Source organism: Neoarius graeffei, chromosome 7 (assembly GCF_027579695.1).
Source record: "Neoarius graeffei isolate fNeoGra1 chromosome 7, fNeoGra1.pri, whole genome shotgun sequence".
NCBI lineage: Eukaryota > Metazoa > Chordata > Actinopteri > Siluriformes > Ariidae > Neoarius > Neoarius graeffei.
Genome location: NC_083575.1, coordinates 6,426,409 through 6,439,765, shown reverse-complemented (window position 1 = coordinate 6,439,765; position 13,357 = coordinate 6,426,409). Strand labels below are relative to the sequence as shown.

The window sequence follows — 13,357 nt, the reverse complement described above, 5'->3', positions numbered from 1 at the left end:
CCATGTTTTGTATTTTTGACTGTTGTATATTGCTTACAATATGCAAAAAATGCATATCCAAGATTGATGTATGAAACAGAAGTGTACAGAAATGTACAATTTAAATCGAAAGAGATAAATATTTATCAATGTCTTTTTCTAAAATGCAGACTGTTTTGGTCCATGGTCCAGAAGGTGACTCAAAACTTGCTGCTCTGAAGTATACAGGTGAGTGCGTGTGCACTTGTGAAGGGCTGAAAGAAGACACGAGGCAGTCCATCCAGCAAACTCAGGGAGCCTTAGAGCAAGAGTGGAGAGAAGTGCTCGATTTTGCTCAAAACCTGAGGAACGAAGCAGAAATCCAGGTCGCTCTTGATAAGGAGGTTCAAGATTTTAATTCCCAAGAAGAAATCTTTCGAGCCTGGGTTATAGAGCTGCAGGAGCGGTTTGAATCACTGGACAAAGATGCTCCTCTACAGGAGATAGTTGATGCATCACAGGTAATGTACAGTTGATATAATAGGAAGTGCACAATATAAAGTATTGCTCTAATTTTTTTTTTTGTCACTGTCAGACCATCTTGAACTCGCAGCCAGAGGCAGACTTGAAGATGGCTGCTCTGAAGAGCAAAGGAGAGAATCTGTGCACAAAGCTGGATGAAACCAGGAAGGAATCAATCCAGCAGACTCTTAGGGATGTTCAGGAGAAACTGAGAAATTTGATGGAAATTGCCCAAGAGCAGAGAAATCAGGCTGAGCGCCAGGATTCTCTCTCCAACGAGCTTCAAGCTTTCCAATCGAAGGAAAACGAGATGCAATCCTGGGTTGAAGAGTTGAAGCAAGAATTGGTTTCACTGGGCAGAAGCACTCATGGCACCCAAAAGCAAATAGAGGAAAGGCTCAACAAAGCTCAAGTGAGTGCCAGACACACTGAATTTAGTCTCAGTTAAACTGTTCAGATGAAACACAATAAATAATGACCAGATTAATTCCCTGTGTCTCAGAGTAATATCGACTAATATTATATCTCAGGCTGTTCTGAGCCTTCGACCTGAAGGAAACTGCAAGATGTCCTCCTTAAAAAGAACAGCAGAGTGTCTGTGTGGTCAGGAAGAGCTCGATGAACAAACGAGACACGCACTTGTGCTGAACCTGAAGTCCTTAGAAGAAGAATGGAAAGGAGTTCTCCAGAACGCTCAAGAGCTACACAGGTCTGCAAACCAAAAGTGCAAAATTAACAAATATGTGGATGATTCTGTATCTAGGGTGCCAATTAATTTATTTTAACCTTATTTTCTTTCAGTATTTTAACGTCAAATCTAAGAAAATACACATTTTAGCATTCAAAGTAAAAAAAAAAAAACAATGGCTACATTTTGCTCTTAAAGTTCAGAGGCAAGGGTTTTCATTTTATGCACATTTGAAACTTTATATGTTAAACCCTCTAATTTTCTTCTGGTCTCAAGAAGTATTGTTTTTTTTTGTGATTAACATTTTTATTGATTTCAAAAATTCAAAAAGTACACAATTACACAAAACAACACTCACTCTAACACAGAAAAAAGAAAACAATGACATAGAAAATAAAATAAATAAATTAACACGTTGATAGCCTAAAAAAAAAAAAGGAAAAACAACAACAAAAAGAAGAAAAAAAAAAAAGGAGGGAGGTCGCACTAGGGAGTTACATGAGTGTCATACGTTTGCCACAGCAAAGGAGGGGGGGTGGCAGTAGGGTCTGTAGCATTCTCAACCATCAGTGTTATTTATATATTGTAAGAATCCACGCCATTTGTAGTAATACCAGTCTGGTCTATTCAATTGGTCAAAAGACACTTTTTCATATGCTGCCACCGTGGCAAGGGCAGTATGCCAGTCTGTGATTGAAGGTGCATGTACAGATTTCCACTGCTGCATTATAAGTTTTTTACCAAGCATAATGGCTGTCTGGACCCACTCTGCATAGACAGCGGGGAGACAATCTTCTACAACGGATGGGTCGCCTAGTACAAATAAACGCATACAAAACGGCACTTCTTCGCCAATAATTTTCTCTATACATTCATGAATAGCTGTCCAGAACTGCTGGATTTTGGGGCAACCCCATAACATGTGAATTAACGTCCCATCCTCTGTACATTTCCAACACATTGGGTCGGCTGTCAGCTTAGCTTTGAAAAGTTTAGTAGGAGTCCAGTACATCCGATTGATTATTTTAAACTGAACAAGTCTTGTGCGTAGGTCTCGTGCCAAATTCTTTAAATTGTGTATTACATCTTTCCACTCGTCATCTGAAAAAGTTACATCTAGATCCCTTTCCCATACTGCCTTCAATGCAAGCATAGAGTGCTGTTTTTCTAACAGCATTGAGTAGTATACAGATGCTTCATGCCCCATTCCATATCATTTTATAATCTGAGAGGGGGTGTCTGCACTAAAGGGAGCTGATGAGGTCTTAAATGCAGGGGTGATAGCGTTCCGGCGCGCCGTGGCTGGGGGAAAAAAAAAATCTAGTTCGCCCATTGTCCTGTGTCATTCTGAGATGCTCAGATAGACAGTAAAGGGAATTCCGAATTCGCTTTACTGTCTATCTGCGCATCTCAGAATGACGCAGGACAATGGGCGAACTAGATTTTTTTTTTTTCCCCCAGCCACGGCGCGCCGGAAATCTGGCGCGGCGCGCCGGAACGCTATCACCCCTGTAAATGTGTTCTTTAAGAGACTGTGTATTTGCATGCATCTCCAGTAGTTACGTTTCTGTAAATGAAATTCAGTCTGTAGGTCAGCAAAAGATTTAAGAACTTGCCCCTCATAAAGATGGCCTATTGTTAGAATACCATTCTGTACCCATTCTTTCCAATAGAGTGAGGATTTCCCTATCCGCAAACATGGATTGTACCACACACTAGATGAACTGTTTAAAAAAGGATTAAAATCAAGAATTTTTGCAACTTTCCTCCAGACTTCTTTAAGACAAGAAGTATTGTTAATAAGTAATAATTAAAATAAGTTAGCGCGGATCGTGGCAAATTTCTGTTCGGCGATTTTTGTGATCACTCGGTGCGTGATGTCATTTAAGCCAAACAAACCGCTTGAGTTTGGTCCACTTCCGCTTACTTGCATTGCCGTTCGGCTTGAGTGCAGACGTGCGTTCAGGAATTTCCAAAGAAAAACCCCCATGCCTTATTGTTGTGCATTGAACTGTAACAACGGGACCGGTTCAGGAAGAAGTTTTTACCTTTTTTACGAGAGAGGAGAAGAGGCGGAGCGAGAGGATTGGCTTTTTCCAGAAGAGGCGGAGAGAGTGGATTGGCTTTTTCCAGAAGAGAAGAGGCGGAGCGAGTGGATTGGCTTTTTCCAAAAAAGGAGAAGAGGTGGAGCGAGTGGATTGGCTTTTTCCGGAAAAGGAGAAGAGGCGGAGCGAGTGGGTTGGCTTTTTCCGGAAGAGGAGACGAGGGAGAGAGAGTGGATTGTGCGGATTGTGCACGTGAAGCCAGATGCTTGGCTTTTTCCGAAAGAGGAGACGAGGCGGAGAGAGTGGATTGTGCGCATGAAGCCATAGGGTTGGCTTTTTCCGAAAGAGAAGATGAGGCGGAGAGAGTGGATTGTGCACGTGAAACAAAATCAAGCAGTCAAAGAAGAAACGGAGCAGCAACACTCAAGCAAAAAGGAGAAGATTGGAGGTAAACATTTTTACTTTTGCTTGCAATTGACAAGTCAAGAATCCTGAGGGATCCTGTACAATCATTGTGGAAATGAGACAAAGGGATATTTCCTCGTTTAGAGTCGGCTATAAATAGTATAATGCCGCGGATGGCAGGCTAATGTGGCCGACCGGCGCACTGTCCAGTAATCGTTATCTAGATCCACTCGGGAGGGCGGTTTAATTATTCTTCAAAAGGGCTCTTATTTAGTATTACGATGAAAGTAGGAATTTATCATAACTACCAGGATAAATCGTTTGGGCGCGAGTCTTGTTGAGGTCCGGGGTCACCGCGATCAGAGTCGGCCGAGTCGCTGTCCGATTCCGAGGCCGCACGGTCAAACCAGTGAGCTGCATTCACCGATTGCTTCGCAACGGCCATAGGGTCATACATATATGGTTTCACCTCTCGACATTCAATTTGGAGAGTTCCTACTTCAAAATCGCTCTCGCTTTCAGACATTTTACGCAACCTCTCACGACCAAAGTCCGTACACGCGTGCTCGGTTCGCAAGTAAACACAGAGCTGCTCCCGGTCTGTTTGTCTTGAATGACGTCACAACGACGGTCCCCTGGTGGTGAAAGCGCGCATAAGTGAAATGTAAACAAACCTTCGGAACTTGGGCAAAACAATATATTTTAACTGTTTTATTCAATTTTAGGGTGCAAATTAGACACCAGGAAGATTGAATTCGCTTTTTGGGTCATTCTTCTAGACAATAAAGTTGATATTCTTCTATTATTTAGCATTGTTAATGCTATGCTAACGCCATGATGACATTAAGGACATGACTATATTGATTGACAATGTATTTTTCGAATTAGTAATTTACTTTCAGTCCACGGTTGTATTTTCAACGTGACCTCATGAATCAATATCACAATATTGTTCGGGGGAAAAAAAGAAAGGACTTAATTTCCTTCTTCCCATAATCTTCAGGAAATTTAGATTATTTTCCAACTTCGAATTCCTGGTGAACATTTGGAAGTTGTGGAATATGCCAAATGTTTTTTCGAGGTGAATGTGTTCAGGTGGATGTTTTGAGATGCTTAAATGAACATGTTTGATTACCTGTAAAAGATCACTTGTGGAAACGAAAGACGCTTGAGACGTTAATAATATTTTTGAAGTATATTACTGATTATATTTCCAGGTTATGTGTTATGCGTAAGATCTTTGTTTAAAATGCCCTTCACCTTTGTTTTATGTGTGTATTTTATAATTGTAATATTAGTGCCACAGAAATGGCACCGCAGTTATGGAATTAACTCGGAGTGCATGCTCAGTATTTGCATAGCAAACCTTAAGAGTGACGTTATTATTGACGAAAAATCTTTTCTCGTCTTCAGTTTCTTGAGGAGCGTGTTGGAGCGTCTGGTTTCCTGTCAGTGCCAAAGACAGCAGACTGAGTCTCGTGTGCAGCAGCTGAAGCAGCAGACGGCAGCGCTGCCTCGCCACTTCCCCTGGCCCGGATTAGGGGACCGCAGGCATGCAGTGGAGCAGGCTACGTCTCTTCTCGACAAGGCGAGGTCTCTGAGCCCTACCCTGTCTGCTCTCAGAGCCCTGGGACGAGAAATGAGCCAGCTCACACGGGACCCAAGCTGGACGGATCCGTCTTGGACAGCCATGGAGGAGTGTGTCCCTGGGTTAATCAGAGACTTGCTGGTGGGATTCATGAAGCATTTAGTTTGCAGTTTCTGTAGCATTGAGGAGAATTTATTATTTGAGTTTTTTTTTTTTTTTTTGTATGTACAGGAATTGTGTGAAAACCTAGAGGAGGGCATTCGCACAGAAAGAGACTGCGTTCAACTGGTGGAGCAGCACAGTGCTGCTCAGGACTGGCTGAGAGAGCAAGTCAAAGCTTTTGCAGCTCTGCCGAGTGATCGCCATGGGTTACAGGGCTGTATTAACACTTTAAAGGTTTGTATAAGATGAAAATGTTGAGACAATCAAAGGTTACTTCACCAAACTTTCAATATGTTTACGCTTGTAAGCAAAAACATTGTTTTGCTGTTGTTACATGCTGTTGTTTCTAATCCACCTCATATAAATCATACGCACGGTAAAGTAGACGGTGTCACTGCCTGTTCTAGTAACATTTAGTTCAAGGAAAACCCCACCCTGAAACATCAAATACATTGATCTTGAAATATTTGTCATGTGTTTCGTGAGCCAGATGTTCATTTGTTGGTTGAAGATCTATTTTTGACGTTCCTATCAGAAGTGAATCCTTGTGTGTCTTCCTGAAGGACTTTGTTTGTGCAGTTACAATGGCACTTGATCAGAGAACATTTTTTTCAATCACTTTAATGGCGTATTCACACCTACGTTGTTTGGTCCGGACCAAACGAACCAAATTTCCCTTGGTCTGGACCTTTTGGGTTGGTCTGAATACAAACCACCGAACTCTGGTCCGGACCAAACAAGCGGACCGAGACCGAGCTGCAAGGTCGGACTCGGTCCGGACCAAAGGAACCCTGGTGCGGATCTTTTGGAGGTGTGAAAGCAGACCGGACCTAATCTGACAGTTTTGCTTTTTTGTACCTCGGGAGCTTCCGTTGTTTGTCGAGCATTATGGGAAACAGAGTCTTGACACTCCACCGCAAAGTGCAAACACTGTTTCGGTTGTCAAGGGAACCTTACAACAATCGTTCAGTCACCAGTGGTAGGCTAGACTACAGAGTACAAAAAATGAGTAGGGGGCAAACGTGGGCCGAGGAAGAAACGCGTACCCTTGTGGATATATGGGCAGATGTCCACATATCTGAGCTTTTGGAGAGAACACACAAAAATGCCGACGTGTTTGCTGTATTCAGTGAGAAAATGAAGGAGAAGGGGTTCACGCGCTCCCCAGAACAATGTCGGCTAAAAGTGAAGAAACTCCGTCAGACCTACATTAAAATCAGGGACATTCTTTCAAAAAGTGGCGGTACTAGCGACTTGCGTGAAGAGCCAGAACTGTCACAACATGATGTGCGCTCATCAGCGCTATCCTCCGTAGCCGCCTTGCCCTTTGTCGTCGTCGTTGATAAATTACTTGTACAACAGCATAGTAATCGCACAATTGTGAAAACAGTAAAAACTGGAAAAAACATATAGCTTTGATGACATTAAAAAGAATAACAGCACGGAAAGCCTACATGACTACTTTTGAACTTAACGCTTTGTGCGCGTGTCGTCTCTGACCAATAGCTGAACGACCTCAGGGCGCATAGCTTTGTTGACAGATTTTGGTCCGCTTACTAAAATGTACGGCTCGGGCATCTTTTTCGGATGCCTCCTGGACGCCTCCCTGGGGAGGTGTTCCAGGCATGTCCCCCCGGGAGGAGGCCCCGGGGAAGACCCAGGACACGCTGGAGGGACTATGTCTCTCGGCTGGCCTGGGAACGCCTCGGTGTTCTTCCCGAGGAGCTGGCCGAGGTGTCTGGGGAAAGGGAAGTTTGGGCTTCCCTGCTTAGACTGCTGCCTCCGCGACCCGGTCCCGGATAAAGCGGAAGAAGACGAGACGAGACGAGACTAAAATGTACAGTGTGAAAGCGAACCACACCAAAATGAAAAAATAAAAAAAAATTTGGTTCGGACCAAAGCAAGTGAACTATCAAACTATCCTGGTCTGAATACACCCTAAAAGTGTTGAGCAGTCAAACGAGGGAATCCATTGACATAAAACTAGAGCAACATGTCGGTGAACATGTCCGAGTGTTTTTTTTTTTTAATTAACAAAACTGCTTGGGGGGGTTTTCCCCCCCACCCATCATGATTCTCTGTCTTCAGGCTCTTCTTCGGACAGTGGAGAGGGAGGAGAGAGAGATGAGAGAGCTCAACTCAGCAAAAGACGCCCTGATCAACTTGTGCACTCCAGGGGGTCGTCATGCACTGACTTTAGAAACCGCCCACCTCCATGACCTTTGTGCGGCCTCTGAGAAGGAAATAAAGGAGAAGCTTGTTGTCTGTGAGACTAGATTGGCTGACATTGAATCGAAGAAAGCTGAAAGAGCGGAGAGTCTCCGAGTACAGGCTGAGTGCATTCTGAATGATCTCCGAGCACAGGAATGGCCAGGATTGGTCGAAGGAAAGGAGAATATCAGCCAGCTGCAGGAAAACTGGAATATCCTGAAGGTATTGAATATATCTAAGTGTTTATGGAGATTTTTTTTTTTCCAACAGTCTCACCTTCATTGCGTTTATTTAGACCTGTGAGAATGAGCTCAAGGCAATCGAGGGCGAAGTTCATGATCTGGACCAAGCTGTACACATGATGTCCATTGAGGAAGACCTTCCTTCTAATGTAATTTCTCTTGTAGACACAGTGACCCAACAGTACTGCAGGTACCAGAATTCATTTTCCAGTCATCTTATCACAACATTTCCTAACAGTAGTGAAGAAACGTGTGTAATTTGTTTTGCGTCATTTTAGATTGCAGTCCAGGCTATCCAAAGGACAGAATGACTGTGCTGACAGTGCAGCGCGCTGTATGAGGGACACACTGCAGGCCCTGTGTTCCTGGACCCAGTCAACACGCTCACAACTTCTTTCTGACTCGGCGTACACCATTCAGGTTTGTATGCACAGTGTGTGCGCTAAACTACACTACTGCAGAGCTATGATGTAATGAAAACCTTTTTTTTTTTTTTCTTTTTCCTCCCTCAGATGATGATTGAGGAAGGTGCAGTACTGCATACGAACCTGCAGGTGGCAGTGTCACATAAGCAGCTGCTCACGGACTGTCTGGGTCAAGAACTTGCCAACAAGCTGGAGAGAGACGGATCAAATGCATTAAAGGATGCAGATACGCTCATTAATCAACTTCAGCAGCGGCTGCAGGTGACTTGGAATTCCGTTTGCTTAATTTTCAGGTCATACTTATGATGAATGAGGTATACATCATGCTTAACAATGCGTTATATAGCATACATAATATAATACCTGGCGTACGCTTGTATGAATGCTGGTATGTGTATATGGGTCCGTCTCAGAAACTGGTCTCATATTTGGGACATTATGGTCAAAAAATAAATTTTCTAATTTTAAAATTTTTTTTTTTGCATTTACCTAACACTCAATGTTTCTTTTGTCATGTTTAATAAGAATAAAGATAGTATCTTGCTTTATCTGGCCTCCACTGTGGAAAAATTTTTTGATTACAATTCAAATGCTTTTGTAAAATTGATTTCCATATAAAATAACTCCATCATGAAGGGTTAAAGCCCCTCCTTCACAGATGAGTGAAAATATTGAATAAATTTCCTCTTTTTGATCGCTTGGGTTAAAAATGCCAAGTTATGATGACTGAATTGATTATTCACTTAAATATGAATAATATGATACATTTTGGGGATTTGATACGGCGAAATAGGACACAATGGAAAAATCAAGAACACACCGGAAAGATGAGAATAACGGCGCTGGTAAAAGAACAGCGACTGTACCGGCTGAAGGTCGCGCGGGTCTCTGCTGCGGCACGCGAGCAACGGGACATCACTACCGCACCGGACGGAGCGCGAGGCGGGGGCGGGGCAAAATGACTGGCTGTAGATTCTATCAAAAGCTCGCTCTAAATTGACCATGGTTGCAAAATATTGGCCAAAAATACGCAAACACTACGAAATATGAAAGGAAGATGAAAAGAAACATTCTATTGCCTTATTCTGCAAGACTAAAACAAAATAAAACTGTCAAAACTCACCTTTTCAGTGATAACGTCCGAACAGATCACCCGCGTAACAGAAAGACCGCAAATGGAAGCACGATCAACTTCTAACTGCTGGAGTGGAAAATTCCATTCTACACATGCAAACTGTTAATGTGTGTCCTTCCCCGCACGCAAATAACACGCTACGGTAAAAAATAGACCACAACTCATTTTATAGCTCAGAAATTCATACAAGACCAGCTACCATCGTAACATATTCTGTAAGAAACATATTCTATACCTAACTTTCAGCTTTCGTTTAAAAAAAAAAATCGCAGATTTATAACTAAATTTTTATACAGCGTAGTGATTTTAAGTTACTACTTTTGGTGAGGTCGTGACCTTGACCCTGAGGCTTTCCGTTTAGATCAAAACACACGATCGTATTGGTTTTGGGTTTGCGGAAAATGGAGTTACAACAGTGAAATATTTTGCATGATGTTTTATTACGGTTATGATTATTCTGTGAGCGCACCAATCCTTAGGTGTATAAAGTGACAACTTAAAATACAATTAGTGATAACTGTAGACTTTTCAGTGGACTACAACCTTTTTAAGGGAATGCGATGTAGTCAACCATTTATCATGTCCCAGATCAAGCCGCCATTTTTCCACAAATTTGCAGAATTTTTGCCAAATTCTGAATAGAGTATTCGCATCAAAGGTTTAGTTTTATCTGTATTATTTCTTTCATCATTTTATTTCAAATTAAAACCAACATCACCATTCAAAACCGTATAGTTTATTGACTGAGTATATTTAGTGGGGTACCCCCACAGTACCCAGTTTCTGAGACAGACCCATATATAGCTACAAACACTACAGCAGAAGCACTAGTATGGTATCTGTATCATGGGTTATAATTAATTACAGTCTTGCATACTACAACCCTGATTCCAAAAAAGTTGGGGCAAAGTACAAATTGTAAATAAAAACGGAATGCAATGATGTGGAAGTTTCAAAATTCCATATTTTATTCAGAATAGAACATAGATGACATATCAAATGTTTAAACTGAGAAAATGTATCATTTAAAGAGAAAAATTAGGTGATTTTTAAATTTCATGACAACAACACATCTCAAAAAAGTTGGGACAAGGCCATGTTTCCCACTGTGAGACATCCCCTTTTCTCTTTACAACAGTCTGTAAACGTCTGGGGACTGAGGAGACAAGTTGCTCAAGTTTAGGGATAGGAATGTTAACCCATTCTTGTCTAATGTAGGATTCTAGTTGCTCAACTGTCTTAGGTCTTTTTTGTCGTATCTTCCGTTTTATGATGCGCCAAATGTTTTCTATGGGTGAAAGATCTGGACTGCAGGCTGGCCAGTTCAGTACCCGGACCCTTCTTCTACGCAGCCATGATGCTGTAATTGATGCAGTATGTGGTTTGGCATTGTCATGTTGGAAAATGCAAGGTCTTCCCTGAAAGAGACGTCGTCTGGATGGGAGCATATGTTGCTCTAGAACCTGGATATACCTTTCAGCATTGATGGTGTCTTTCCAGATGTGTAAGCTGCCCATGCCACACGCACTAATGCAACCCCATACCATCAGAGATGCAGGCTTCTGAACTGAGCGCTGATAACTTGGGTCGTCCTTCTCCTCTTTAGTCCGAATGACACGGCGTCCCTGATTTCCATAAAGAACTTCACATTTTGATTCGTCTGACCACAGAACAGTTTTCCACTTTGCCACAGTCCATTTTAAATGAGCCTTGGCCCAGAGAAGACGTCTGCGCTTCTGGATCATGTTTAGATACGGCTTCTTCTTTGAACTATAGAGTTTTAGCTGGCAACGGCGGATGGCACGGTGAATTGTGTTCACAGATAATGTTCTCTGGAAATATTCCTGAGCCCATTTTGTGATTTCCAATACAGAAGCATGCCTGTATGTGATGCAGTGCCGTCTAAGGGCCCGAAGATCACGGGCACCCAGTATGGTTTTCCGGCCTTGACCCTTACGCACAGAGATTCTTCCAGGTTCTCTGAATCTTTTGATGATATTATGCACTGTAGATGATGATATGTTCAAACTCTTTGCAATTTTACACTGTTGAACTCCTTTCTGATATTGCTCCACTATTTGTTGGCGCAGAATTAGGGGGATTGGTGATCCTCTTCCCATCTTTACTTCTGAGAGCCGCAGCCACTCCAAGATGCTCTTTTTATACCCAGTCATGTTAATGACCTATTGCCAATTGACCTAATGAGTTGCAATTTGGTCCTCCAGCTGTTCCTTTTTTGTCCCTTTAACTTTTCCAGCCTCTTATTGCCCCTGTCCCAACTTTTTTGAGATGTGTTGCTGTCATGAAATTTCAAATGAGCCAATATTTGGCATGAAATTTCAAAATGTCTCACTTTCGACATTTGATATGTTGTCTATGTTCTATTGTGAATACAATATCAGTTTTTGAGATTTGTAAATTATTGCATTCCATTTTTATTACAATTTGTACTTTGTCCCAACTTTTTTGGAATCGGGGTTGTATATATCTAATATCTTATAATGCCTGACATGCACGTGCATAAATGCTCACAAGTGGTTCTAGTTACATGCATGATAACATGAAAAATAGTGTCTGTACCAGATGTTATAATTGACTGTTATGTCTTACATGGCATGCATAATACCTTATAATCCCTGGCATACACATGTATATGTGCTCAGTTATAGTTACATGTGAAGGACTTGTATAGCACTTTATTATGCATGAGTACAGTATGTGACTTGATAATGATGGATGCATTCAGACATTATAATATCTATTCTAATTCTGTAACATAGACTTTTGTACAGCAACTGCACCACAAGTCATCAAAATGTGTTCTACAGCATGCATAGTATGTCTTAATTCCTGGCATATGCTTGTATAAATGCTCATATGTGATTTATAGTTGCATAGCATTTTATTAATCATGAGTATATGACTTTATCATAAGAATATCGTTGTCATTAATGTTGTAACGCTCAATAACAGAGACTAGTATAATACATGTTCCATAGTTTGTGTCCGTAGACAGCTGTGGTCATAAGTTTGCATTCAGTGACAAGAATGTCATCTTGGATATGAATGTCATGGCAATATTTAGGCTTTCAGTAATTTCTTTGAACTGTTCTTTTTCTGTGGCAGAATGTACAGCATATACACTACCATTCAAAAGTTTGGGGTCACTTTGACATTTCCTTATTTTTGAAAGAAAAGCACTGTTCTTTTCAATGAAGATCACTTTAAACTAATCAGAAATCCACTCTATACATTGCTAATGTGGTAAATGACTATTCTAGCTGCAAATGTCTGGTTTTTGGTGCAATATCTCCATAGGTGTATAGAGGCCCATTTCCAGCAACTCTCACTCCAGTGTTCTAATGGTACAATGTGTTTGCTCATTGCCTCAGAAGGCTAATGGATGATTAGAAAACCCTTGTACAATCATGTTAGCACAGCTGAAAACAGTTGAGCTCTTTAGAGAAGCTATAAAACTGACCTTCCTTTGAGCAGATTGAGTTTCTGGAGCATTACATTTGTGGGGTCGATTAAATGCTCAAAATGGCCAGAAAAATGTCTTGACTATATTTTCTATTCATTTTACAACTTATGGTGGTAAATAAAAGTGTGACTTTTCATGGAAAACTCAAAATTGTCTGGGTGACCCTAAACTTTTGAACGGTAGTGTATCTTTAATTAAAACGAACAAACACAACACTAGAATTTGGTGCACAAGTTTTCATTTTCTTTGGGTTTTCTGACATCAACACAGGGTCAAAATATACATACAGTGTCAAAAATTTACATACGCTCACTTAGATTATTAATTCAGAGGAGCTGAAACTTCCAAAATGTCTCTTATCTTGCCAAGGCCGAGGTCTCTTAACTTCCTGTTAGTGATCATGATTGACTACAGCTGGTAGCTTCTCTGTGCCTTCATAACAAGGGTTTGTTTACAGCACTCACTGGATTGGCCAATACACAGTAAAATGGG

General features: G+C 41.5%; 1 protein-coding gene across 7 annotated transcripts in view; it reads left to right on the top strand.

Moving 5' to 3' along the window:
• The window catches only part of syne2b (spectrin repeat containing, nuclear envelope 2b), a 318,216-nt gene that overhangs the window by 117,205 nt on the left and 187,654 nt on the right, over nt 1–13,357 (top strand). For 6 of the 7 annotated variants that reach the window (XM_060925231.1, XM_060925228.1, XM_060925230.1 and 3 more), the window contains exons 45-53: nt 150–479; nt 554–892; nt 1,011–1,189; nt 5,032–5,347; nt 5,438–5,602; nt 7,457–7,801; nt 7,875–8,011; nt 8,100–8,241; nt 8,334–8,507. In XM_060925231.1, the coding sequence (XP_060781214.1) occupies nt 150–479; nt 554–892; nt 1,011–1,189; nt 5,032–5,347; nt 5,438–5,602; nt 7,457–7,801; nt 7,875–8,011; nt 8,100–8,241; nt 8,334–8,507 (2,127 nt within the window). The remainder of the gene's footprint in view (nt 1–149; nt 480–553; nt 893–1,010; nt 1,190–5,031; nt 5,348–5,437; nt 5,603–7,456; nt 7,802–7,874; nt 8,012–8,099; nt 8,242–8,333; nt 8,508–13,357) is intronic. The other variant, XM_060925229.1, reaches the window with a different exon arrangement.